The following is a 25126-nucleotide window of genomic DNA, read 5'->3' on the forward strand; positions in this document are numbered from 1 at the left end:
ATTGGTCCTCTGTGGGGTTTCAGTGGGGGCTCTACGGGGGCCCCCTGGGGTCTCATTGGGAGCTCCAAGGAGACTCCCTGGGGGCTCCGTGGGATCTCATTGGGAGCTCAGTGGGGGCTCATTGGGGGCTCCACAGGGGCTCCGTGGGGTCTCAGTGGGGACTCCATAAGATCTCCGTGGGGTCGTCTCCGCGGGGCTCGGGCCCTTGCTGGGGTCGGTGGCCACAGAGGCTTTGCGGGCCCCAGGACCCCTAGGACTCTGGGGTCCGCTCAGACGACCCCTTCCTTGCACAGCCTGGTATTCTCCAGGGGTCAGCTGGGGTGTGACGTGTGCGTCCCGGGCCGGCGCTCTTCGCAGAGAGCCGGAGGGGCGGGGTTGAAGCGGCAGACCTCGGGGTCCGCGGACACCCCGCCCCGCTTCCCTCCTGCTGGGCGCCGCCGTCCCGCCCGCAGCACCGCACCCGGCGCCGGTGGTTCCGCCCGCGCGCCTTCACCCCCGCGCCCGTGGTCCCGCCCGGCGGCCGCGCGCAGGCCCCGCCCACCGAAGGTGCGCATGCGCGGCGGCGTTTGCGGCGGGGTCGTGGCAGCTGACGTGCGGTGGGTGAGGGCTGGGCGGACGCGGGCTGGGGTGAGGGGTGAGGGGTGAGGGGTGAGGGGCCGGGCCGTGGCGGCAGCCATGCGTGGGCGACTGCCGGGAGGGGCGCGAGCGTCTGGCGGGGGCGGGGTCCGAGGTCCTGCCGGGCCTCCGGTCCCGCCCCGTGCGCCCCGGTGAGCGCCGGGCGCGGGCGGTGTGTGTGCGACGCCCGCGGCGTGGACCCCGGCGGACTGTGAGCCTCGGGGCCGGGGTGGGAGGCAGAGAGGCAGGGACGGGGACGGGCGCCCTCCGCACGGGCAGCAGGGAGCCGCCGGCCGGGCCGCCCCGCCTCCCCCGGACTGTGCGGGCCGCGGGGTCCCCCCGGGGCCCGAGCCCTGAGATGAGGGCCGCGGGGACAGGCCCCTGCAGCTCGGGGGACGGACGGCGGGCACCCTCTGCGGGTCAGGGCACGGGGACCTCGGGGAGGGGGGGAGGATGCACCGGGAGACGCAGGCCTGGACCGCGGGAGGAAGGAGCGGCCGCAGATGCCTGCGTCCCTTTTCACGCAAAAGTCAGTTTATATTTAGTAAAACGAGTGACCCGGCAGACACCCAGCGTGGTAATAGTGCTTAGAGCTCACGGGAGGATTACCGGGTTTGCTTCTGTGTGTTTATGCTTGTTTGTATTTTCTGAATTTTGCTCCTTGAGCCTGTATTTCTTTTGATTTTGGAAAAAAACGTTTTTGCAAACTGTCAAAGTATAATTCTCAAAATATGAGGAACATAATTTTCATGCAAGCAGTGAGCACACCCGAGGTTACATTTAACTCCTTGGTGAAGGACCCAGCAGGATGACAAAGCCGTTCAAAAGAGAGCTGTGAAAGGAATGCGGAGATAAGATAGGTTCTAGGTTAGATACAACATTGGGGAACATCCTGCCTTGCAATGAAACCACAGCTTTTTGGATTCTCTCTTCTCCCGGGTGGCAAGGAAAATTATTGCTCCTTATCAGTGTTGTATAGGTTAACCTTGAACTTCACAGAGGGTGAAAGCCTGGGCCCCTATCCCTGGTAAAGAGTAACTCCCAGTTATCTGCCCTAGAAAGTCAAGTGATCCACAGGGGGCTGTTAAGCAGTAATGCAGCATGACATAAAAAAGCATGCGAGCTTTTTTCCTCTTTTTGACTTCATTTCCAAGTTTTGGATCCTTTATCTTATCCAAACACAAAAATGCTGGTCTCTGGAGCAGTTTAGCCCCCAGTGAACAGAAGGAACTCATAGATGCATGTCAGGCAGAGCTGAAAGGGTCCTGGGCGCCACTGAGTCCCATCCTGGAGACATGGCAGCCTGGTCGCACTGCAGCACTGGAACTAACACTCTTGTTAATGTTTTTAAAATACCTGGTCCAGTGCAGTAGAACAGCATAAACCACCAAATCTTATAAAGGAAAGAACAAGATGAGGTTTGTAGATGGATTTTTCCCCAAAAATATGAAGGCTTGCAAAGAGTCAGAGATGAGACTTTCGGCCCCTGCAGGAGTCGCTTTCCTCCTGGCTGCAGTTCCTGGACCGCTGAGATGAAGGGCTGGTGTGCGTGGGCTTCGAAGCCTTCTGGATTGAAAGAACAGGATGAGTCCGTGCTATCGGCCTCTGGTTGTACGGAGGGAAAGGAGCAGAGACTTGCATTTAGGCTTCAGGCAACGTGAAGAAGCCCTTAAGTTGGGCTTGAGGAGAGGCAGGCACAAGGCAGTGGCACGGCAGTGACCCCAGTGTCCCATCTAAGGTAAGAGGGATGTGGTCAGGGCGAGCAGGCCAGCGAGAGGCAGAAGGAGAACTGGAGCTCCCCCCAACCCACGTTTGCACTGCCTTTCCAGAACGGGGCCTGGCTGTCCTGCTGTGGGATGTGGACTGGCACAAAGGGTGAGCCTTAGCGCTGTAGCCGTTCCCGTGTGGTGTGGGTTCAGGTAACGCTGTGACGTCATAGAGCGGCAGCATTGCCTCTGTGGGGTTCCAGGGAAGGCTGCGTGGCTGCCCGGACTGGGTCCCTGCAGATGCCCACAACCCAGGACCTGGCCTTGTTCCCTCCTGGTGGTTCACCTCATTCATGCATTCCTGAGCGGGGATGCTGATTGGTGCTAACCACACCCCGAGAAACCCAGGGTGGCAGGTTAGACCGGCCCAGCCCCAGCGTACCCGGAAATGCTGTGCACGTAGCCCTGTGGGAACAGGTGTAATGAAGAGGTTTTGAGCAAGGATCAGGCGGGGGAGTGGTCATGGGATTTGAAGGGGAACAGGTACTGGGTTTTTATAGTGAGTTGCTTCCATTTCTCTAATTGACACCAGCCCTGTGACTGCTGAGAGAGTTTGCCCAGACTCAGCCCTGCGTCTCCTGTTTCTTTGTTTCAGTGTCCACCTTAGCCTGTCTGCAGTTCCTTCTTTACCTATGACACTTTAGCTATTCTTCAGAAAGGTTGTCTAGAAGCCTTGAGGACCTGGAAGCCAGTCTCAGGTTTGAAAGGACAGTGTTTTTTTCTGGATGTCTGGGTCCTTGGAGCCAGTTTCCTGTTACCCACCTGGAGTGCTTGCACCATCCCTTGCCCACCGTCATGGGCCCTTTTTACTTGCGCCTCATCGCTGTACCTTTGCCTCCCATCCTCCCCTCAAGTCGTCTCACTGTCAGGCTGTCAGGCACATGGTTCAGAAACATGCAGAGCCGGAAACTGGGGTCCGTGTTCTAGCCTCTTCCCAACTGGTGAGTGGCTCCTGGTCTTGTAGCCTCCGCTTTTCCATTTTCCCTCATCCGGGCCATCCACGGCTCAACCCTGGAGGCACACTTAGGCCTTCCCCTCCCAGACCTCCGCTCCACCCCTCAGGACCCCACTTCTCCTTGTGCTGCTTGATGGGGAGCAGGGACGTTGGAGGAGAAGGAGGGATTCATGGCGGTGCATTTTCAGGGTTTCTCTCCAGGATAATGTATCTAGCTCACATTTAAAACCACCTAAAGCACGCAGGAAGACCCTTCCATGCTGTCTTTCAGTAATACTAGCCTGGTTTGGAAGAAGGAAGACACTAAGCCATCCCACCTCAGAGCCATAGGATTTGACAACCAGGAGAGGACTGGAGACCATGCCAGGTCAATGGTTTTGCATCTGCCCTAGGGCACCTAGGCACCTAAAAGATACCCCAGCCTGGCCGCCACTCCAGGGCAATGAAGTCAGATTCTCTAGGGGTGGGCCCAGGTGTGGGCGTACTCCATAGATATGAAACAAAAACAACATCAAAGCTCTGCAGGGGATTTAATGTGTCCCAGGGCCAGAAGTCTGAGGTCCTCCCCATCAGGGTCCAGTCGGATTTGAAGCCAATAACAGCCTGGGCTCTTTTATGTAAATTGGAAACATACTATTACCTATTTAGAAAGATTAAGTGACCTAGTTGAATGTGCCTGGCACATGGTAGATGCTTCATGTTAGTAACGAATATGCTGCGCTCTTGTATTGACGTGAATTTTTTATTCCCATAGTCAGACCCTGGGTCCAATGTGGTTAAGGAACTGGACCACAGTTTCAGCTTCTCTAGTTCCTTTTGCTTAACTCCTCAATAGCTGAACCAAGATCAGAACCCACTAAGCCTGACTGTTCTTGATTGTTTGGTCCTAGTGCCCTGGAGGCCCTCACAGCCCGACCCGGACCCTCCTGGGATAGCACCTGCGCTAACCACTTCCACGGGGGTGAACTTGAGTCGTTGCTTTAGTCAGAGCTTTGCAGAGTCACGGGGACCCTCCCATTTCAAGCAAAGGTTCCTCAGAAGTTGGGTGGCTTGGCCGAGAGCATGGTGATGCAATCGTGGGAAATGGGAACTGTAACCCGGATCTCATGACTGACTTGCCGAAGAATACAGGAAGAAATTTTAGGAGGAGCTCGTATTTAGCAGAGTTTACAGTTTTGTGCAGGGCAACCCTTGTGATGGGTTATCATTAAGTTCTTGATAGTGAGGCTTCCTTTTTACCCGGCACTGAAGATCTGTCTCCCTTCCCAGCGTTAACTTCACTAGTTGATCTGTACCTGTAAACTCCATACTGCCCCACCCTGTGGGGTTAGAAAGTGACTTGCTGCAGAGCTAGATTGTTTTGGATTCTTTTATGAGACAGTCAGTCAGGTAGACTGCAAGAGGAGACACAGGAGAGGCTCAGGAAAAAACAGTTTGTTGTGCTCACTATCCCAGAGCCAGGACCACACTGGGCCGCATGAGGAAGCACCCAGGTGGGGCGGGGGGGCCGTTGGGAGACAGAAGACAGGAGGGAGGGGAAGAATTAGGCCATGGCCTTTCCTGGGGTTTCCACAGGAAAGTCAGGTAGGGTGGAGTAAACACTTAGGACTGGCTGGTTTGAATGATTTCCTTGGGCTTTGGGCAAAAGGCATGGTCCTAGTTGAAGGCAGAGGAATCTCGCCTCCCGGGTGCAGGGCAGATGGAGGAGGCCTGGCTCTGGGTGGTTGGTGGGCGTATCGAAGGTGCGCTCCTGCTCTGCTGTCCCTGAGGACTGGCCAGCTGGGAGGGGCAGGCTCTCCCAGCCAGGAAGAGTTTTTTAAGATGTCAGAACATCATAATGCACAGAAAAAAATGAACACAGCTGCACTCATAGCTACTCAACGCAAGTGCTCTTGCCAGCCCTAATCTCGTGTTAAACTTGATCTGTGTGCAGACTGACTCTTCAGTGTGCTTTGAGATGTGTAAGTAAACTGGAGTCTTGGCATGACTCGCGCAGAGAACCCGTCCATGTCATGGTCAGAGCAGCTCCTCGGGTCAGAGCACTCCTGTGTGCAGAACACGCAGCGGGGGCGAAACCACAGGAGCTGTGAGAATTCTAGGTAGAAACGGGGGGAAATTCTTGTCTCGCCTGACAGATTCCTGTTCACACAGAGCTAGCCCGTGTAGAGCTGGAGATTTAACTGAGAAACAGAGAGCAAACAACCACTTCTGTGAAGTGTGTCCTGAGCGTCTCCTCTGCGCCAGGCCCTGCGTCAAGTGTTGGGGTACGGTGATGGGGATGGACGGCTGCCTGTCAGAGAGCTGCTGGTCCAGTGGAGGTCAGGATTAATTAGCAGCTGGAGCGTGTTCTTAGAGACTATGATGGAGAAAGCAGGGTGCAGTATGAGCAGGTAGCAATCGTACCTGACCTCGCTGGTGGCACATCCTCTGGTCTGGGAGGATCTCTGGAGAGAGTGACGTTGAATCCAGGACCCAAGCGTCAGAGGGGCTAACGCGTGGGTCGGGGTGAGGAAGGACTCCTGTAGGTGGAGGGCCCACGGGAACAGAGGCCCAGAGGTGCGGGAGGCTGTGCTGCAGCATGGAGTGAGCTGAGGGGTGGTGAGAGCTGACCCTAAGGAGGTGGACGGGTCGGATCCCAAGGGGCTTCGAGTTCAGGCTTTAACATGGATGCACGTGGACACTGGGAGCACGGGTAAATTTTATGACCTTCTTGTGGAGGTAACTCCACTGCGTTCTGTAGTGCTAACTAGTGTGAAACAAGCACATGACAGGAAGGGAAGTTCTTAAGTATATTGGAAATAAAACTTGAAACCTATTTTACATGACCTCCAAGTTTTGTCAAGCCTAAATTAGAATAAGAAATGGGTTGGTTGTGAATAGCAGAAATGTAAAAAGGGCAATGAAAGAATGACAACGTTGTACATTGTTGCAGAGAAAAGTTACTGACTTACTTTAATTGAACTTATTTCTTGAATAGGTAAATATGCTCACAATATTTTCCCTGCCTGTAGGCAACCACCATTAGTAAGAGAAATGAATTTTTGAAACAGGGTACTGATAAATGATAAACTATACCCATGACCCTTGGTTAAGTCATCGTTTCTGTACTTAGTTTAGGGGATTTTTTTCATGGTTAGAATTAGAAGAATTACCACCTTGAATCTGAGAGCTAGAGAGTGCCGTTAAGATGATCTAGTCCAGGGTGGGAAATGGGTTTCCTTCGGCAGAGCCTTGCCATAGGCTAGTGAGAGCTGTTTGGAGCTGGTGGGGGAAAGGAGCTCAGTGCATCTGACAAACGAGCCCTTGAGTGACTCATGGGGTCTGTCCTCCTTGTCTGAAGGTGGGCACGGCGGGGCACGCATGGCCTCACCCTTCTCAGGTCTAATCCAGTGCGCTGGATCCTGTCAATCAGGTGGGACACTGAGGACAGAGAGCTTGCACTGTTTGCAAGTTAACAGACTAGAACTGAGGACTGATTTTTTCCTACTGTTTGTAAAGGCGTCTGAATGGCAGTAAGTGGTGATAATGGTAATATAAAACATATGAATACCTAGACATTGCTTTAGTTCCTTTGCATCCATCGCCTCCTCTAGTCCCACAGCAGTGCTTTCTGTGTGAGCTGAGCCTCAGTGGAGTCCGAAGCCAGGACGTGGTACAGCAGGGATTTGAACTCAGGCGTGCCCAGCCCCGTGTCTGTGTTCTGTGGACTGTGGTTGAAATGTGGTAACGTTCATAGACAGCTTTGCCACAGAGATTGTGTAGCGCTGGGGCAATGTTCTTGTCTGGGGCTCTAGAAGTAAAATGCTTTAACAAAGTGTCTTCTGGTGTAATTATCTCAGTGTGTTTTATCCTGTGGACTCTGAATTGTGTGACTGACTAACAGACCTGGTGAAGGCTGGAGCCTGGTTTGTGGCGTATCTGTAGGAAGAGTCTAGGACTGTGTGTTCCTGTTAGCAGTGTTCCTGCCTCCTGTTCATGGCTGATCTCTCCAGCTTTAATTTTATTTTCTTTTGTTCTCCCATACTGCCAGTGGATATTTTCCTACTGAGTTTATATATCTTCAAACATGCATAAGAATAAGATAAAGAATTTTTTAAAATATTTTTTATTATGTTTTTGTGGTACCGGAGTAATGTTGTGTCCTAGCTTCTGTTTAGTCAACGTGAAGTGAATTACCTCTTCTTTCTTCAGATTGAAGACGGATACATGAGGATCCTAGAGACCATTGCACTGACTTCATTTTCTTGGACAAGACGCAGTGTGGGGCCCCAGTGCCCTGTGTTGGCCCCGGGACGCATTTGATAGAAAATTTAGGACCATGAATCTCGAGAGTGATGGAGGGACATCTGAGAGCATCTTTGACCTGGACTACGCGTCGTGGAAGATTCGCTCAACGCTGGCTGTCGCAGGCTTTGTCTTTTACCTGGGCGTCTTTGTGGTCTGCCACCAGCTGTCGTCCTCCCTGAACGCCACCTACCGCTCTCTGATGGCCAAAGAGAAGGTCTTCTGGAACCTGGCGGCCACTCGCGCCGTCTTTGGTGTTCAGAGCACGACTGCGGGTCTGTGGGCGTTGCTGGTGGACCCTGTACTTCAAGCTGATAAAGCGCGTGGCCAGCAGAACTGGTGCTGGTTTCACGTGGCAACGGCAACTGGATTCTTCTTCTTTGAAAATGTAGCCGTTCACCTGTCCAACTTGTTCTTCCGGACCTTCGACTTGTTCTTAGTTGTCCACCACCTCTTTGCCTTCCTTGGATTTCTTGGCTCAGTGGTCAATCTCGAAGCTGGCCACTATCTAGCCATGACCACGTTGCTCCTGGAGATGAGCACCCCCTTCACCTGCATTTCCTGGATGCTCTTGAAGGTGAGTGTTTCCTGTAAGATGAGGGTCGGTCTGCAGCTCCTGCACTCTGCGCAGGAGCTGAAGAGCTGAGACGAGCACCTTACCATAGATGCCTGTGCTCCTGGTTCATTGTTGACCGTGCTGTACGATCATCAGCACACTAAATTATAGCACACAAAATCAGTCATAAGCTCGTTTTGGTTGAATTCCGTTTCATTAATTTTAAACAAACCTTTCAGGCTTCCAGCTCCCTAACAAAAGAAGACTCAGTGGATCTTAAGACCCAATAGATAGTATTTGTGACGTGATTTTTTCGTTTTTTTCAAGTGCTTTTTTTAAAAATTGAAGTAATATATGTCTACATACAAATCTTTTAAAAACTGTATTTCATGTGATGTTATTTTATGCTTAACGTGAGACCTACCCTCTTTAGATATTTTTGAGTGTGCAATACAGTCTTGCTAACTGTAGGTATAACATTGTCCAGCAGGCTCTGGGACTTGTTCATCTTGTCTCCGTGATTAGTAACCCACTGTTTCCCTCTGCCTCTGGCCCCTGGCAACCACCGTCCCACACTTATTTCACCTGGCATAACGTCCCCAAGGTTCATGTGTTGTTGCATATTGAAGAATTTCCTCCTTTGTTCGGGCTGAATAGTTTTCCGTGATTGGTATACACCACATTTTCTTTGTCCATTCAGCTGTCTCTGGACACTTAGGTAGTTTATACATCTTAGCTGTTGTAAATAGTGCTGCAGTGAACATGGGAGTGCTAATAATTCTTCAAGATCCTGATGTCAGTTCTTTTGGATGAATACCCAGAAATGGGATTACTGGATCATATGGTAGTTCTGTTGTTAGAAAATAAAACCTGCATACTCTTTTCCATAGCGGCTGCACTGTTGTGTTCTCACCAACTGTGTGCAGGGATTCCAGTTTCTCCCCATCCTCGCCAACACTTATCATCTTGTGTTTTTTTGGTACTAGGCATTCTGACAGGTGTGAGGTGAGAGCTCATTGTGCTTTTGACTTGCATTTCCCTAATGACTAGTGACAGTAAACATCTTTTCATATATCTGTTGGCTGTTTGTATGTCTTCTTTAGAAAACTGTCTATTCAAGTCCGTAGCCCATTTTTTAATCAGATTGTTTGTTTTTTGACTATTGAGTTGTTGTTCTTCATGTATGTTGGAGATAGTCTCTTGTTAGATGGATGGTCTGCAGATATTTTCTCCTGTGTTATAGGTTGCCTTTTCATTCTATTGTTTCCTTTCCTGTGCAGAAGCTTTTTGGTTTGATGTTGTCTCAGTTGTTTATTTTTATTTCTGTTGCCTGTGTTCTTGGTGTCATATCTGTGAAATCATTGCCAAATCCAATACCATGAGGCTTTTTCCCTATGTTTTCTTCTTGGTTTTTTATAGTTTTGGGTCTTACATTTAAGCCTTCAATCCATTCTGAGTTGATTTTTGTGTGTGGTATAAGATAAGGGTTCGGTTTTATTCTTTGTATGTAGACATCCAGTTTTCCCAGTACCATTAATTGAAGAGACTGTCCTTTCCCTACCCTGTATTCTTCGCACCCTTGTTGAAGATCAGTTGTGCATGGGTGTGTTTCTGGGCCCTCAGTTCTGTCCCATTGGTCTATATGTCTCTCTATGTCAGTATCACACTGTTTTGACTACTCTAGCTTTGTGATACAGTTTGAAATCAGGAAGTGATGCCTCCAGCTTTGTTCTTCTTTCTCGAGATTGCTTTGGCTATTTGTGGTCTTTTGTGGTTTCATATGAATTTTAGAATTGTTTTTTCTATTTCTGTAAAAAGTGCTGTAGGGATTTTGATAGGGATTGCATTGAATCTGTAGCTCACTTTGGTGACCCTTTGTAGTGAATTTTTCAGTTCAGTTATTGTGTTCTTCAGCTCCTTGAATTCCGTTTGGTACTTTTTTCACTTTTTTTGTCTCTCTATTGAAATTCTCACTTTGTTCATGCTTTGTACTCTTGACTTCAATGAGCATCTTTATGACAGTTATTTTTAACTGTCTATCGGGTAAATCATGTAATTTTATTTCATTAGGATCTGTTTCTAGAGATTTATTTTGTTCCTTTCTTGGAATGTCTTTGCCTGATTCTTCATTTACCTTGACTCTGTGTTGGTGCCCTGCATTAGACAAAGCTGACACCCCTCCCAGTCTTCACCGACTGACCTCGCACAGGAGAAGATCTCACCAGTCAACCCAGCCAGAGATTCTGGAGGTCTCTGTCAACTTTTGGATCCCCAGGGAAAAGCAGGCCGCTGTGGCTTTTTTCTGCTCACTGTATGCTGAGCAGGGATGGGGGCAGGAGCTGTGGTGTCCACCAGCCCGAGCCACTACCTCCATTCTCCCTTGGTCAGCTAGACTCTGTCTGACCCGTCAGAGCTCCAGGACTGCCAAGACAGAAGCCAGTCCTCTGGGAGCCCCTCAGAAAGTTGGGGTGCTGGACATGTAAACCAGTGCCTCCCTCTTCTGTGTGGAGCTGGGAGCTGGGAGTTCTGTTCCAGATCCTATGGTGCTGCACTGGGGCAGAGACTCGGCCAGAGAGTGCTGCAGATCTCCCCACCAGCTTCAGGGAGTCTGGCTGCACACTCTCCTTGGTGCAGGAGCCTTTCGATTAGTTTCTGATTTTGCACAAAGAGAATTTGTATGTGAATTGTTGCTGAATCAGTGTGTTTGTGGGAGAAGAGGATCCAGGCTTCCTGCCCTGCCGTCTTGCTGATGTCTGTCACTCATCATGTTTGCATTTTTATTTTTTGTTTTTGGATAGGTTTTACTAGTGATTAGAAGTGTTGGGACCAGCATTATTAGTTGTTTCCTTTTTGTTTTTAAAAGTGTATTTTTTTTAAATGTATGTCTTCTGTATACAATCTTGATTCTCATTTTGATGTCAAAGTGTTCTTCATGTTAAACTCTTTAAAATTATTTTTTAGCACAGATTCTTGCCATTTTTTGTGACACATTGTCCCCATTTTATATGAAACTTGAAATACTGCTTTTGTTGTTGTACTTAATGTGGTCACCACAATGGGTCATATATTGAGTGCTTCTGTTGTGCAAAACGCTGTGTGAGCTTTGGGAGGAAACAGATAAGTATAAATATATTCCTGCCTTCAGGGTGCAGTTGGATAGATGGTGTAAGTACATCAGAAGTGAATTCCCCATATAAATGGTGCCGACTCTTCACCCAGAGCAAACCTCTGTCGACTCTAACTGCAACACTAGTCGTGTGTCAGGTACTGTGCTAGGACCTGGCAGGTCAAAGAGAAGCGTTCCTGCTGTCCCCAGGGGTGCCCCCGTCTGATGCCAGATAGGACGTGTGAGCACAGGGACAGATTTGTGCTGAGAGCAGCGAGGCCCATGTGGCCCTGGAGGAGCAGGGCGAAGGTGACGTGAGTCCTGGCCGATGAACAAGGGCGAGCTGGCTCAGTCGTCACCCGTAAAAGGCCTCCCAGCAACCCTAGACGCCATCACGGATGTGGGGTGTGAGGTCCTGGAGTGGGAGGGATTTGGGAAGGAGGCTGGGAACGTGTTGTTTAACCCCGTTGAGCTCTGAGTGACGGCTGAAGCTGCTGGTCTAGGTGAGGGTCACTTTAGAGAAGATGCTGTGACTTGGGAGCCCGTCGGCATCTTGTGTGCATCTCGTGGACTGCCCATGCCACACGCTCTTTCGGTGCTCTCCTCTGGGTATCCCTCACAACGGCGGAGGCTTCCTGAGGACGGAGGGCAGGGGCTGAGTTCCCTTTGTTCTCAGCTGTGAGCAGAGACGCAGTGTTGTTGGAGCCTGTGTGGAGTGGAGTGTGTGCTGAGAGGCGGGCTGTGGCCCGGCTTCCCTGTCTTGTCTGTTCCTCTTACACGTGAGAGCAGTAGGCTTTGACAATAGCATGGCTGTGGCAGAAAATAATAATTCTGAAGGGAAAGCAGGGGAGCCCGCCCACTTCAGTGTGCTAAACAGCCGTGGTTGACAGTGACCTAGACCAGCACCCACAATATGGATGTGCTCGGGCTGTGATTCATGTGTTTTGAGGAAATAAGTTGTTAGTTATCTTGAACTTTTGTAGGAAGCTTTTTAGAAAAAAGAAATGAAAATGTTTCGTGTCTCTCTTTCCAGTCCTCAGGGGTGATCGGGGTTGAATAGCTCCACGTGTATTTTTGCAGACTCTTGTCTGTGCTCCTCCTGGGGCCAGGCGTGGGGACAGCGCCTCCTGCAGGGCCCGCCGACTCCGAGTAGGAGGAGCAGGGCTGTGGGTGTCTCCAGAAGCTCTTCTTCCTTAGGTGTGGTGCTGAGGCCAGCCTCCTCGAGTCCTCAGCACCCTAAGGAAGGAGACAGACTCCAGCAGTGGGGTGACCTCCAGAGAGAGACTTGTTTGGGGTTTTTCTGTTTCCTCTGAAGTCTGTTAGGATGCCGTTTGTGCAGGATGGAAAAAGAGTTATCCACGTATTTGCTTATTGCACCACTCATTATATTGTGAGCCAGCACATGCCACCATCAAATTGGACCCTAAATTAACATAGCTTAGAGTCAATATGTCGGGATACTTTTATTTCTTGTTTTAATTCACATACTTCTAAATGTTGTAAGTAAATGCTGCCTAAAACATTTAAATCCTTTTAAGCTTTAATAAAGCTGCCAGGTTCTTGCATAGTTGGACATCAGGATCCAATAGTCATCCCACCATCGAGGTCTGATGTGATGAGATACCAAAGGATATAAATCAAGACAAAACATTACCACTAATTTAAGATAGGTTTATGCCTCAGAAACAGTGCTTGTTCTTAGCATTTTCTTCTTGAGTCTGATTCTGAAAGGTTGTTTAGAATTAATAATAAATGAATTACACAGGACTCCAACATCTAAATATGCACAAGAAGACTAGTCCATAATGTAAATGAGATGAAATAAAAGTGAATTTACATACGTATACTATTATGTATATATACTATTATATATATATGATCTTATATATACACTACTATTGCATATATATATGCTGTGCGCACTAATCACTGGGGTCCAGAGCTGTTCAGGGTAATCTTTGCATGTGTTGTGTCACAGATTTTGTCACTGTACCCCAGCTTTTCTCAAAGCATTTGGTAACATTGAATATAAAAATTTTAGTGCCTGAGGGAGACCACAGAATGCTCGATTCTCAAGATTTAAGTTATCTAAACTTAATATAATTACTCTGTGAGTAAAAATTTGTTTCTGATGTGAATATTAATAACTTAAGAAGACCACTTTTAGTAAGTGAAGAAAAGAATGGAGAGACTCCTTTGTTTTGTGAATTTTGGAGGGAATGGCAAAGAGAAATGCAGACTAAGCTTGTTAGCATTGGTGCCTGTTCAATTGAACAAGATGGAGAGGTGGTGGTGGGGAGTGTCCCCAAGGCACGCTGAGCTGACTTCAGACTCTTAGTTTCATTTAGGCTAGTACAAAGGGCGAATCTTTCCCATGAGGAATCTGATGTTGAAAACTTCAAACCTTACAAATTTTGGGGGTTGAGAAACATTTTTTTTTTGTCTAATTGTACAGTTCAATAAATGATAATGCTCCTCTGAGTAGTAATTGAGCTGTGTCACCTAGCTACTGGCTGGCATCTTGGAACTAAACTTGGATGAAGGACTGTCCTCTGGAAGCTGGAATCTGGTGGGGGGCAGATAGGTGTGAGGCCGTGCTCCAGTACACAGCATGGTGACAGAGGATTCTGGAAGCTGGAATCTGGTAGGGGCAGATGCGCCGTGGGGTATTGCTCAGGTACACAGCATGGTGACAGAAGGTTCTGGAAGCCGGAATCTGGTAGGGGCAGATGCGCCGTGGGGTATTGCTCAGGTACACAGCATGGTGACAGAGGGTTCTGGAAGCTGGAATCGGGTGGGGGCAGATGCGCTGTGGGGTATTGCTCAGGTACACAGCATGGTGACAGAGGGTTCTGGAAGCTAGAATTGGGTCAGGGCAGATGCACAGTGGAGTATTGCTCAGGTACACAGCATGGTGACAGAGGGTTCTGGAAGCTAGAATTGGGTCGGGGCAGATGCGCAGTGGGGTATTGCTCAGGTACACAGCATGGTGACAGAGGGTTCTAGAAGCTGGAATCTGATGGGACAGATGCGTTGTATGGTATTACTCAGGTACACAGCATGGTGACAGGAAGCTGGAATCTGATGGGACAGATGCACGGTATGGTATTGCTCAGGTACACAGCATGGTGACAGCTAGCACTGCCTTTTTGCCGGTTTTTCTTGGCTGTTTGGTTTATTGAATAAATGTTTGAGTCCTTCAATTTGGTCACAGTGGAGAATAAAACACGCTCACCAGAAGTAGGTGTGTACCTGCCGGGAATATGCCCACATGTTCATTGGAACACGCCATTGCTGCCCCGTTCGTGTGGCCCCAGACTGGAATCTGCCCAGGGACGCGTCAGCAGTGAGGAGCATGTGGGCTGCGGTTCATCCACACGGTGGAGGGATGGGCAGCAGCTGGGATGGTTTCCACAAACACGTTGTTAAGTGAAAGGAGCCAGACACACAAGAGTGCACACTGTGTGAGTCCTCTTGGTATCCGGTGCACAGACAGGCAGAGCTAATCTGTTCTCTTCAAGCCAGGGGAGTGGTCACCCTCGTGTCAGGGTGAGTGTAGATGGCTAGTCCTGGAGAGGAGCACACTTCTGCATGTATGTTCTACTTCAATGAGAGAGAAAACAGACCAGGACAGTCAGTCAGCCCCTGCTAGCGTGGAGCTCGTGGCTGCTGACATGGGGACGTGTGTCTCAAATGATTACCGATTTGATGAGTGGCTTGAGGGAAGTATACACCATATTATGTGAATATGTAATGCAGACATTACTTGATACGGAGGCTAAATTCGTCCTTGAAGTTACTCATCATTTCTGCTGAGTCCATTTCGGGCATGTAGTGGATCATCTTGTGACTGAATCATTGACCCTTAGTTAACTAAGAGTCAGTTAACTGAGACTCGGTCAACTGGCCCTTAGTCGGTTAACTAAGAGTGTGGTGCTTTCTTTGGAAGAAATGAGCTGTGTGCGCTGGGGTGACGGCAGAGGCCTCAGTGGATCTGTGGTCGGGTCCCAGTCCACCCTGCCTGCTGTGTGATCTCAGGCAAGTTACCTAATAGCCTGGTCTGTGTCTCCCTGTCAGAAATTGGCAGTGTTGTGAAGAGTAAATGAGTCATGTGCACACATGTGTAAGCACAGGGGCTTAGCCATGCTGCTCCAAATTAAAAAAAAAACAAAACACTGTTTGTACTTTCTTTTTTTTCTTCTCTCTCTTTTTTTTTTTTTTGCTGACAAAGATTTGCCCTGAGCTAACATCTGCTGCCAGTGTTCCTCTTTTTGTATGTGGGCCCCCACCACAGCATGGCCATTGGCAGACAAGTGGTGTGGGTCCGCGTCCAGAGAGCTGAACCCAGGCCACCAAACCACAGCGCGCTGAACTTAACCACTAGGCCACCAGGGCTGGCCCTGTACTGTTCTCTTGATTCAAGCATGCTGTTGATCGCGTGGTGGTACTAACCGTGATGACAGCTTTGTGAGGAAGGAGAGTGCACTGCCCAGTGTGGGAGAGGGGCACCCACCTGCGGTGATAATGGTGTGACGTTGGCTCTCTTGGTTTCCCGGGCTCCTGGAGGTGAGGCCCGGTGCTGGGTCAGGAGTTCACTGCCTCGGTCCTCAGGGAGAGCCTGCAACTGACAACCGAATTCGGAGATAAATTGTGGTTCCAATTAAAAAGTACTGTTAACTTTCTATTTTTATAATGAATGTTTTCTCCATAAGAAAATAATGTTTAAATGATAACTGCTTTGTTAACCTACACTTATTGGGAAAAAGGTAAATAGTACGGCGTGCAGAGTAGTAAGGAAAAGTCAGATTCCCCCCCCCCCGCACCCCCCAACGATGACCATGCACGTGCTATTATCAAGCTTTTTAATTGTTGCCAACCTAAGTCAAACAGCGAATTTTGAATTTTCATCTGTTTGATCGCTGGTGAGCCTCTCCTGTTTCACGTTCATGTCTGTTTTATAAGTTGCTTTGCTTGTGCTTGACTCCTTGACTTTCACCCATTTTTTTTTTCTATTGGAGGTTGGCTTTTTTTTTTTGGATTATTTGTAAAAACGTCAGAAATAGTCTTTGTCACATATTTTGCCATGCATTCTTTTAACTTTTTTTTTTTTTTATCATTCAGACATTGTTTACGTAGTCAGATCTATCAGTTTTTACTTGCAGGAGTCATGATTCTAACATCATGTTTAGAAACCCCTTTCCCACACAATTATTATAAAACGATGTCCCTGTGTTTTTTCCTAGTACTTTTATGGTTTTCTTTTTCCTTTAAACATTGGTATTTAATCCCTTTGAAAATTATTTTTATGTGAGATAGGAAGTCAGGTCCAACTCGATATCCCCCAACCCCAGGGCTGGCCAAGTGTCCTAATGTAATTGCATTATCCATCCTTCAACTAGTGATTTGAGATGCCGCCCAGTATCAATTTTCCATATGTTTTCACTTATTTCTGCATTTTGTATTATTTATCTATTTTTGCAATGGCACCGCTTCTTTTCTTTCTGAAGCTTTAAATCTTTCATTATTTAGGGAGGCACGTTCAGGCCTCCTGCTCTTCAAACCTTTCTGGACTGTTCATGCACATTTACTCCACCAGGTGAGCTTTCAAATTACTTTCTTAAGTTGGTAAAAATACTAATGTATTGGACTAAATCTTGATAGATCCGAGGAGGGGAGATGGAGTGTCTTTTTCATGTTTTCCCATTCGAGAACATACTCTGCTCTTTTTAGTCAGGACTTCCTTCAAGTTCCTCTGCGTTAGAGATGTCGCTCACACAAGCACTAGAAGTGCATATAACAAGACTGAGGAAGTGAAACACCCCGGCATTACTTGCTCCCTTGCCTTGTGGACCTCCGGCTCGCTCTTATATAACACCAGGGCATGCAGAGCTTAAACCTCACCGCATCAGTGACTGCGTTCCACGGGGACTCGGAGCCCGCCCGGTGCTGGGGTTCAGCTGCCGAGACAACTGTCGCTCGGTCCAGAGGAGCCTGCACGAAGGAGCAGAGCCCAGCGCAGCTGGAGATGCAGTTGTCTTCGGTCCGCTAGTCCAGGCGTCGCCTGTGCTGCGGGGGTGTGTCTGGGGGAGGGGAGATGGAGAGTGTGCATGGCCCGGGGCTCCGGACTCGCCATCGCCACCATTGGACCTGGTGACTGGGGCCAGCTGGCAGTGAACATCTACTTGTCACCCAACCTGGGGCGCTTCTGAGGGTGGAAGGGGACACCAGGGACCATGGCAGGCTGACTGGGGTATACGGTCCCCAATGAGCACTGACTGCATTTGTGACGTGACTTGAGACGCCCGAGACCTTCCTGACCTCTGATTCTCTAGGTGAGGAGACAGTCACAGCACGGCTCCTCACATTTGGTTTGAATCTCCCGTGACCACACCATCAGATGACAAGTGCACATTCTGCTCCCCCATGTCTCTGCCCCCTCTCCTTTGGGGGAGCTGTGCTGGTATGGCTCTGCCTCCTGGGCTCTCACTGCTGTGTTGATCCACGTCAGCAGTGGGGGGTCCCCGAGAAGCGTGTGCTTACCATCTACCTTGAGTTGGCACCAAACACAGGCTTGTAGTGTTTTATTTGCACCCGGATTGGGGCACACGAAGTGCTTGATGTCTTTGTGAAAAGCCACCCAAGTGATGTGAAGGTGGCGTGTGTGAGAAAGAGCAGTTGCTTGAAGGCTGTAGGCCTAGTGTGGCGCCGTTGCCTGCAGGAGCCCGAGGGCCACGCGGAGGCCTCAACATCACTTGCCGCAGAGCTGTGGTCCACCCCCGGGCCTCTGCACCCCGCTGCTCTGTCAGTCTTGCCCTGTTCTCTTGCTTCTACTTCTCTTCACATTCGTTTTCTCCTCCAGGTTTAGTGAGAGCTAGTAGAACTGGAATTTGTAATATTTAAAACTGTGCCAGAATAAAGAGTTAAAGTTAGAATGTTTCTTTTGGGTATTATTTACAAATAACTTAATTATCACTAGTACTAGACAGGGGCATGGATGTCTGTGATCTAAAAATGGTAGGCAATTCAAAGGTTTTATGAAGTTGTTTTTGGGCAAGTTCACAGTATTTCAAACAACAGGTCAGTTCCTTGGTTTTCTGTCCATTTTTCATGTACATTTTTAAGGCAGTCCCTAAGTCATTGATTCTCATTTTTCCTGGTCAGAGCTGTGTGGAGACATTCTTATGACATCAGGAGGTTAGGATTCCTTTCTTTCTTTTTTAAATTTAGTCACTCTCCGAGGTTGGTTTGCTGGGTCCCCTTAAGGGTTCTTCAAGGTTGGTCAGGTGTAGCTGGATGAAGCCCGTCCCCTTTCCTGGGATCTCGGTCGGCCTGCTGCCTGACGTGCACCAGCCCCACCCTTCGCCTTCCTGACCTCGGGGCTGCCCCTGCGTTCCTGTGCCTCTCTCCCTAACTACTGGGTTTCTTCCTGCAAATGCGAGACAGTGTCCCCATCCCAGGAATGGGGTGCCCTGGCATGGACTGCTGAGGGAGATTCTGCAGCTTGGGTTTGGCAGAGAGGAGGTGAGAGAGGCTGGTGTGTGGAAGCTCACTGGTCTGAGGTGTGCTGGACTGTCCTGGCCCTGGACTGTGTCCTGGTGCCCACTGTCCAGGTGCTGACGAGGTCTCGCCATGAGGTCCCACCCTCGTTTCCACTGTCTGATGCGTGCCATCTTCAAGTTCCCTGTTCAGTTTTAGCTACAACTCTTAGAAACCAGTTTTAGTGTACATTTGGAATGATTTTAAGGCAAGTCCATTCTGGCTTGTCTCCAAGGGCTACTGGGGTCAAAGTATCAAAAACAGCTAACCAGTAAAGATACCTCACCCCAAACTCACCTCCTCTGAGAGGTCGTCCTCCCAGGTCTGGGGCTTGGTCTAACAAGGCTGCCTGTGTCTTCGGATTTTACCAAACAAGTGTTGCTCATTTACTCAATACTTGCGAATTCAAGGTAAAAAAAAAAAGATTGAATCTGCTCTGGGGAGCAAAAAATCAAGAAGAGCAGACGGTCAAGTGAGCAAGAGGCAAGGCTCAGGCCTCCTGCTGGCCGGGCACCCTACGGAGAGGAGGGCTCCTTCCAGAATTAAGCCCAAGGAGAGAGAGCCTTGGCCAGAAGACTGTTGTTTTGAACATGGTGTGCTCAGTGAAATGAGGCCGCCGGTACCTTTGACACGCGGAGAGTGAGTTGTGACAGGTGTGTGCTGACTCCTGCGTTTGCTTTGTCCCCGCAGGCTGGCTGGTCCGACTCTGTGCTCTGGAAGCTGAACCAGTGGCTGATGATCCACATGTTCCACTGCCGCATGGTTCTGACCTACCACATGTGGTGGGTGTGCTTCTGGTACTGGGACAGCCTGCTCAGCAGCCTCTCCCTGCCTCACTTCACCCTCTTCCTCGTTGGACTGAGCCTCCTCACACTAGTACTTAATCCGTATTGGACCCATAAGAAGACGCAGCAGCTTCTCAATCCAGTGGATTGGAACTTTGCACAGCCGGAACCCAAGAGCAGGGCCAATGGCCAGGTCCTCCAGAAGAAGGCGCGGTAGCTGCTGGGAACCCGGGGACCCGGGGAAGCAGCGGCTGGCGGGTGGACCTGAGGGTCCTGCAGTAGTGACTGTGTTGCAGTGAAGTAGCAAGGCTCTGCGTCTAGTGCTGTTTCTACGTGAGACTAACTCGTGTTTCTTTAGCATTAATTTCCAAGTAGCCACAAAGTATTTTTAAAACCTTGATTTGCTTTCAGGAGCAGATTTTTGCATCGTAATTTCGTTGCCTGTTATGAGTGTACCATGTGGGGCCGTGTTTATCCTCAAGGAAGGGTCCGTGGCTAGAGGGTGGGCTTTGTTTGAACACGTGAGGAGACTTCATACTAGAAGTGGCATGTGGTAGGGGGTCAGGTCAGCGTCGATTCTTTCTAGTCACATGTTCCACGCTGTGTGTTTCTTACTCAAAAGTCGTGTTCTGCTTAGTTGGAAAGAATTGCCCTAAAATAGAAAATAACACCATTTGTTACCCTTGTTAAAATTTCCCGGGGAATGTGTGCGGCAGTGCCATCTAGTGGCAGAACGGTGTACAGAGCCCGGCCTCGTGTGTACCCACCTGATGTGAATGTGGGCAGTGAGATGACGTCGTGAGATTTTCTTTTTTTATCAAGGACGCTACATTAAAACAAGAATTTTGTATTCACATTGTATTGCACAATTGACAAAATAAGGTAGATATTGAGTAATCAGACTCGTCTAGATTTCAGGCTGTTTTTAGTTGACCAACAGGTGCCCCAACAAGACTGTAACTCCTTGGTTGGTGTTTCTCTGTAGATTTCCAGACAGGGTAGTGGTCACTTTTCCCTGCGAGCTGTCGGGTCGACCTTGCCCGCAGAGATGCTTGGCTGCAGGGTCTGAGGTCCCAGAACGTCGGAGGCAGACCTCCAGGCAGGCGTCAGAGCCGCCTTCCTCAGCTGTCTGAGGATGGTCCCCAGGTACCTTGTTTCACTGTGTTCACAGTGCCGGGATAGAATTCATACCCAACCTGGCAATTTTACTGGCAGATATACAGACATTCTTGCTGTAAGTGTACATTAAAATTAAAAGTTTATTTTTATCGAAAGCACCTTTGAAGTGTTTATGAAAAATGCATCATGTTTATTGGTTGTAAAAATCGTGTGACTTGTGCTTGTTATGTAACACAGAACTCGCAGAATACTGTATTTTGATTACTGGTACTTTGACTATATCAATTATGCTTGGGTCATATGTATTACCTATTTATCTCATTTTAAAAAGTAATGTAAATCTCAGAAATGTCCAGCAAATCGTGTCTCTGCTAGACTACTAACTGAGAGCCCGTGGCTCCCTGCCGGCCTGCACTCGTGCCCCTTCTCGTGGAAGCAGACGGGGCTGTCTTCCAACCACGTAGAAGTTTAATAAAGCGACTGATGTTTACAGAGCCTAGAGGATGTCAATTCTTGTTTCCCAACACTGTTCGTATCGCTGTGAATGTTTTCTGTCTCAGAGATACAAAGTGTGATGATAAATCTTTGTGTGTTCAAAATTCAGTTTAAGGTTTGAAATATTTAGCTTAATTTTTATCTCACCTTCGCTAGGCCTTTGACCTCCCCAGGGTTTACCATTTACATCTCATATCTCGATGAAGATGCAGTTTGGAGATGTACCATAGAACACATGAGCTGGCCTCCACCCACATGTTGGTGCTCCATTCTGACCGGGGACTCCTCGTGCAGAACACGGAGGCAAGGGTGTTTGGGTGGAAAAGGCTTTTTGAACCCTTATGATCCAGGACCCGTGCACCTTTATCACCCAGGGACTGGTAATGCCTTCCAGTTTGTACAGTGCTTTCCAGACTCTTCACCAGGCCCAGGGCACCCCACCCCAGCCATGTGTGTGGATGAGGGCTACGGATGAGGGGATAGCGACACCAGCACATTGAAGTGACGCTTTAGAGCCACAGCTCGTACGTGCAGAGTTGGGGCGTGCGCCTGCCCGGCCAGCCCGGGTGCCGGCACTGCAGCCTGCCAGCTGCACGTGCTCTGTGTGCCTCACGCATTGTCTGTCAAGAGTTATAGCAGATGCTGAACTGGGAGAGTTCACATAACAATCAGAAATTCTGGAGTCTCTTGAAAAACGGGAAGATCTGGGGTGTCAGCTTGAGTCTCCTCTGGATTACAGGTGTCCGAGGTGGAGACCAGCTCTGCCCTTGCCAGCCGTGCGCTCTCCAGCTTGACCTTGACGTGGAGGTTAGAGGTCATCATTATCACTTGGCACTGCACCATCGTTTTGGTAGAGAAATATTTCTCTCTTTTTTTCTTTCTCAAAATGGGAAAACAAAACAGGCCAAGGAGGTAGAGCGAGTCAGGGAAGGGGCAGAGTGCACTTTGTGGAGGGGAGGACCACTTCTACCCCGCTCCTCTGCGTTCCTGTGGACCCTGGAGGCGGTGGACGGAGCCTGGGCCCCCTTCGGGTCTCAGATCCCACGGTCACCTCACAGTCCTCCTGGACTCTAGGCACTGTGCTAAATAACCTACGATTTCTCGTGTTCTTCACACAGACGACCTCTGAGGTAGGCTCCGTTGATTCCATTCCCAGTTAGGACCCTGAGGCTCAGAGAGGTGGAGACTGGCTAGTAGGTGGCACGGCTGGAGCGAGGCCAGACTTGTATTTGGACTTGCTCTTGGGTTTCAAAACAGGCTCGTAGATGTGCGTCTAGCCCAGAATGCGGTAGAGCCCTGACTGATCATTGCCAGCTGGCAGAGCTGCTTCCTGTGCATGTGGACTCCAGGCTCTGTGAGAGGAGGGGCTCATGTCTGTCTGTCTGTCCGCCGGCTCACCCATGTCCTGGCAGTCCTGGCTTGGCGCAGCTGCAGCAACAACTGGTGGGTGAATGAATGAACAAATGAAAGGCCGCCCTGTGTCCCTCGAGCAGGCTCCATCAGAGAACAGGTGGCAGACTCACGGGGTTCTTGAAGAACTTGTACTGCACGGTATTTACGAAGAGATGGGCAGGGTTGTATAGGAAGCAGCCCCACCCTCGCTCAAGGGCATCCGGCAAGGTGTTGGCCGTAGGTGACCTTGGTGGAGAACTGGAGTCACTGCAGACTGGTCGGGAGAGTCTCCAGCCTCCGGCAGCAGGCGGGAGGTAGGGTGGCGTCTGTCAGGATCCGCGAGCCTCTTCTTTGCACCATAGGTGTCGACATCGGTGTGTCTGTCGGGTTATTGATGGTGCACTGAGATTTCCCTTAGTCGTGTCTGAGTGCTTCACAAAGAGAGACCTTCCTTTTCCTCTCATGTGAACACCCACAGACAGACAGACGCAAAATGCAGGAACCCGTCTTATTCTGCCTCTGTGCAGTCGACCGTGAGGACGCCCACTGCCTCAGACTGCCAGGTGTGCCCTTGGGTCCTTTTCCTCCTTGGTCAGCACAGCGGCGCAGGGTGTAGCTCGCAACCTCCTGCTCAGACAGCGCCCAGGGTAGGTAGCACCAGTTAGGATGCTTCCAGATGCACACATCCCCCCCGCCCCCCACTGTGGCTTCAGCAATAAGGACCTAGAATGCTTTCAGGGAGCTAGAGCTGCTGGTGGTGGGACCGGCTTGGCCCAGCCCCCGAGGGGGGATCTACCCTCTGGGGTCAGAATAGAGGGAGGTCAGCTGCAGCTGTCGCCCCTGCGGGGTCCTCCACCCTTGGGGTCCCCAAACCAGGCTGCCAGCTTCAGGCTCGCACCCTCATCTGTCCCTTCAGAAGTGAGTTCACTTGAGCTTGTGTGACGGACATGGGCTCTGGGAAGGAGGAAGAGGATGGGGTGCTGTGAGCCGGTGCGCCGCACTGCGCAGACACATTTCTAGTCTGAGAGTGAGGGTTTCAACTCACGTACAAGGACATCAACATAAGTGATCCCCAAACTTCCGTGGGTGCCTATTGACGCTTTCAGTGCACCTCTGTACTCAAGTTCCTTCTGTTTGCTCTGATGGGAGAGCTTATTCATTCAATATTTCTCTTTTTAAGTGAATCTTCCCTTTTTTCAGTAACTGTAATATACTATGGTAGGTATTGTCTTGCCTGATCATGTTTAGAATACAGTGATGTGAAAAGTTCAGAAATCTCCATTTTCTTTCTCCTGATGACTCAGAACCCAAGTGTTCTGGAATGGACTGCAGCGTGTGCAGGGCCTGGTGATCTTCCCTGAGCACCGCCTGTGCGCCAGCCGTGGGGAGGAACAAGAAACCACACCCTTCCTTCCCAGGACACAGCCAAGAGTCCTGGACACAGGCGCCCGCTTCCCAGGGACACAGTCCTACGTGACACACACGGGGACAGAACTCTCAACTTTCTACGCCGGGAGCCGTACCACGTGAACCCACTCCTTTCTCACTGTATACATGTTCCTTTTACTCCCGTGTTATTTTACATTTGACATTTTCAGTGTTACGCTCCTTTCTGTGGAAAGCCTTGCTGTCATGGACTGCGTGTCTGTGTCCCCCCGAAATTCACATGTTGAATCCTAACCCCCCGTGTGATGGTGTTGGGGGGGGCCACTGGGAGGAGATGAGGTCATGAGAGTGGAGCCCCCATGATGGGATTAGTGTCCTTGTAAGAAGAGACAGGAGGGCTTCCTCCCTTCCCCCGCCCCCCTCCCCCTCTCTCCCCCCTCCCCCTCTCCCCCTCCCCCTCTTCCCCCTCTCCTCTCCCCTCTTCCCCCCTCTCCCCCTCCCCTCTTCCCCCTCTCCCCTCCCCTCTTCCCCCTCTCCCCTCCCCCTCTTCCCCCTCTCCCCTCCCCTCTTCCCCCTCTCCCCCTCCCCTCTTCCCCCTCTCCCCTCCCCTCTTCCCCTCTCCCTCCCCCTCTTCCCCCTCTCCCCTCCCCCTCTTCCCCCTCCCCCTCCCCCTCCCCCTCCCCTCCCCTCTTCCCCCTCCCCTCTCCCCCCTCTCCCTCCTGTCTCTCCCCCTCCCTCTTCCCTCCTTCCCTCTCCCCAGGTGAGGCTACAAGGTGAGGCTACAAGGAGAGGACAGCCATCTACAAACCAGAAAGCGGCCTCGTCGGACACCGAATCTGCTGGCACCTTGATCTTGGACTCCAGCCTCTCAATTATGGTAACTCGTTAAACCAGCCAGAGCTAGGACACCTGGCTTTCCCATTACTTCAGTGTTTTATACCTTCAGCCCCAAACCAGTCCAAAGACTCCAAAAATTAACCCAGAGTTAGAATCCTCAAGAAAGTTATTAAATATCAGCTCTTTCAATCTGAAAATTCCCTATTGATTTGAATTAAAATTTTTGAATTTGCATTGAAATTTTACATAGAAGGCTTTTACTTTGTAACTTTTACTTTGTGACTTTCACAATGC

General features: G+C 49.9%; 1 protein-coding gene across 5 annotated transcripts; it reads left to right on the forward strand.

Annotated features, from left to right (window-relative positions):
* Positions 1–526: 526 nt before the first annotated feature.
* CLN8 (CLN8 transmembrane ER and ERGIC protein) lies at positions 527–21216 on the forward strand. 5 transcript variants are annotated; one of them, XM_004440598.3, is made up of 3 exons: positions 527–596; positions 7528–8197; positions 19509–21216. In XM_004440598.3, the coding sequence occupies exons 2-3, from the start codon at positions 7655–7657 to the stop codon at positions 19818–19820; spliced, it is 855 nt and encodes a 284-aa protein (XP_004440655.1). In that variant the 5' UTR covers positions 527–596; positions 7528–7654; the 3' UTR covers positions 19821–21216. The 5 variants fall into 5 exon arrangements, with proteins under 5 accessions (XP_004440655.1, XP_087274413.1, XP_087274410.1 ...); XM_087418287.1 differs by lacking the exon at positions 527–596 and adding an exon at positions 686–767; XM_087418284.1 differs by lacking the exon at positions 527–596 and adding an exon at positions 708–826.
* The last annotated feature ends 3910 nt before the right edge of the window (positions 21217–25126 follow it).

The sequence above is a fragment of the Ceratotherium simum genome, chromosome 28, assembly GCF_057802395.1.
Source record: "Ceratotherium simum simum isolate JZ-2026a chromosome 28, ASM5780239v1, whole genome shotgun sequence".
Lineage (NCBI taxonomy): Eukaryota > Metazoa > Chordata > Mammalia > Perissodactyla > Rhinocerotidae > Ceratotherium > Ceratotherium simum.

Coding starts and splice junctions, on each gene's coding strand:
- CLN8 (XM_004440598.3), top strand. CDS start 7,655: ATGAATCTCGAGAGTGATGGAGGGACATCTGAGAGCATCTTTGACCTG. Junction 8,198..19,508: donor TTTCCTGGATGCTCTTGAAG/GTGAGTGTTTCC, acceptor TTGTCCCCGCAG/GCTGGCTGGTCCGACTCTGT.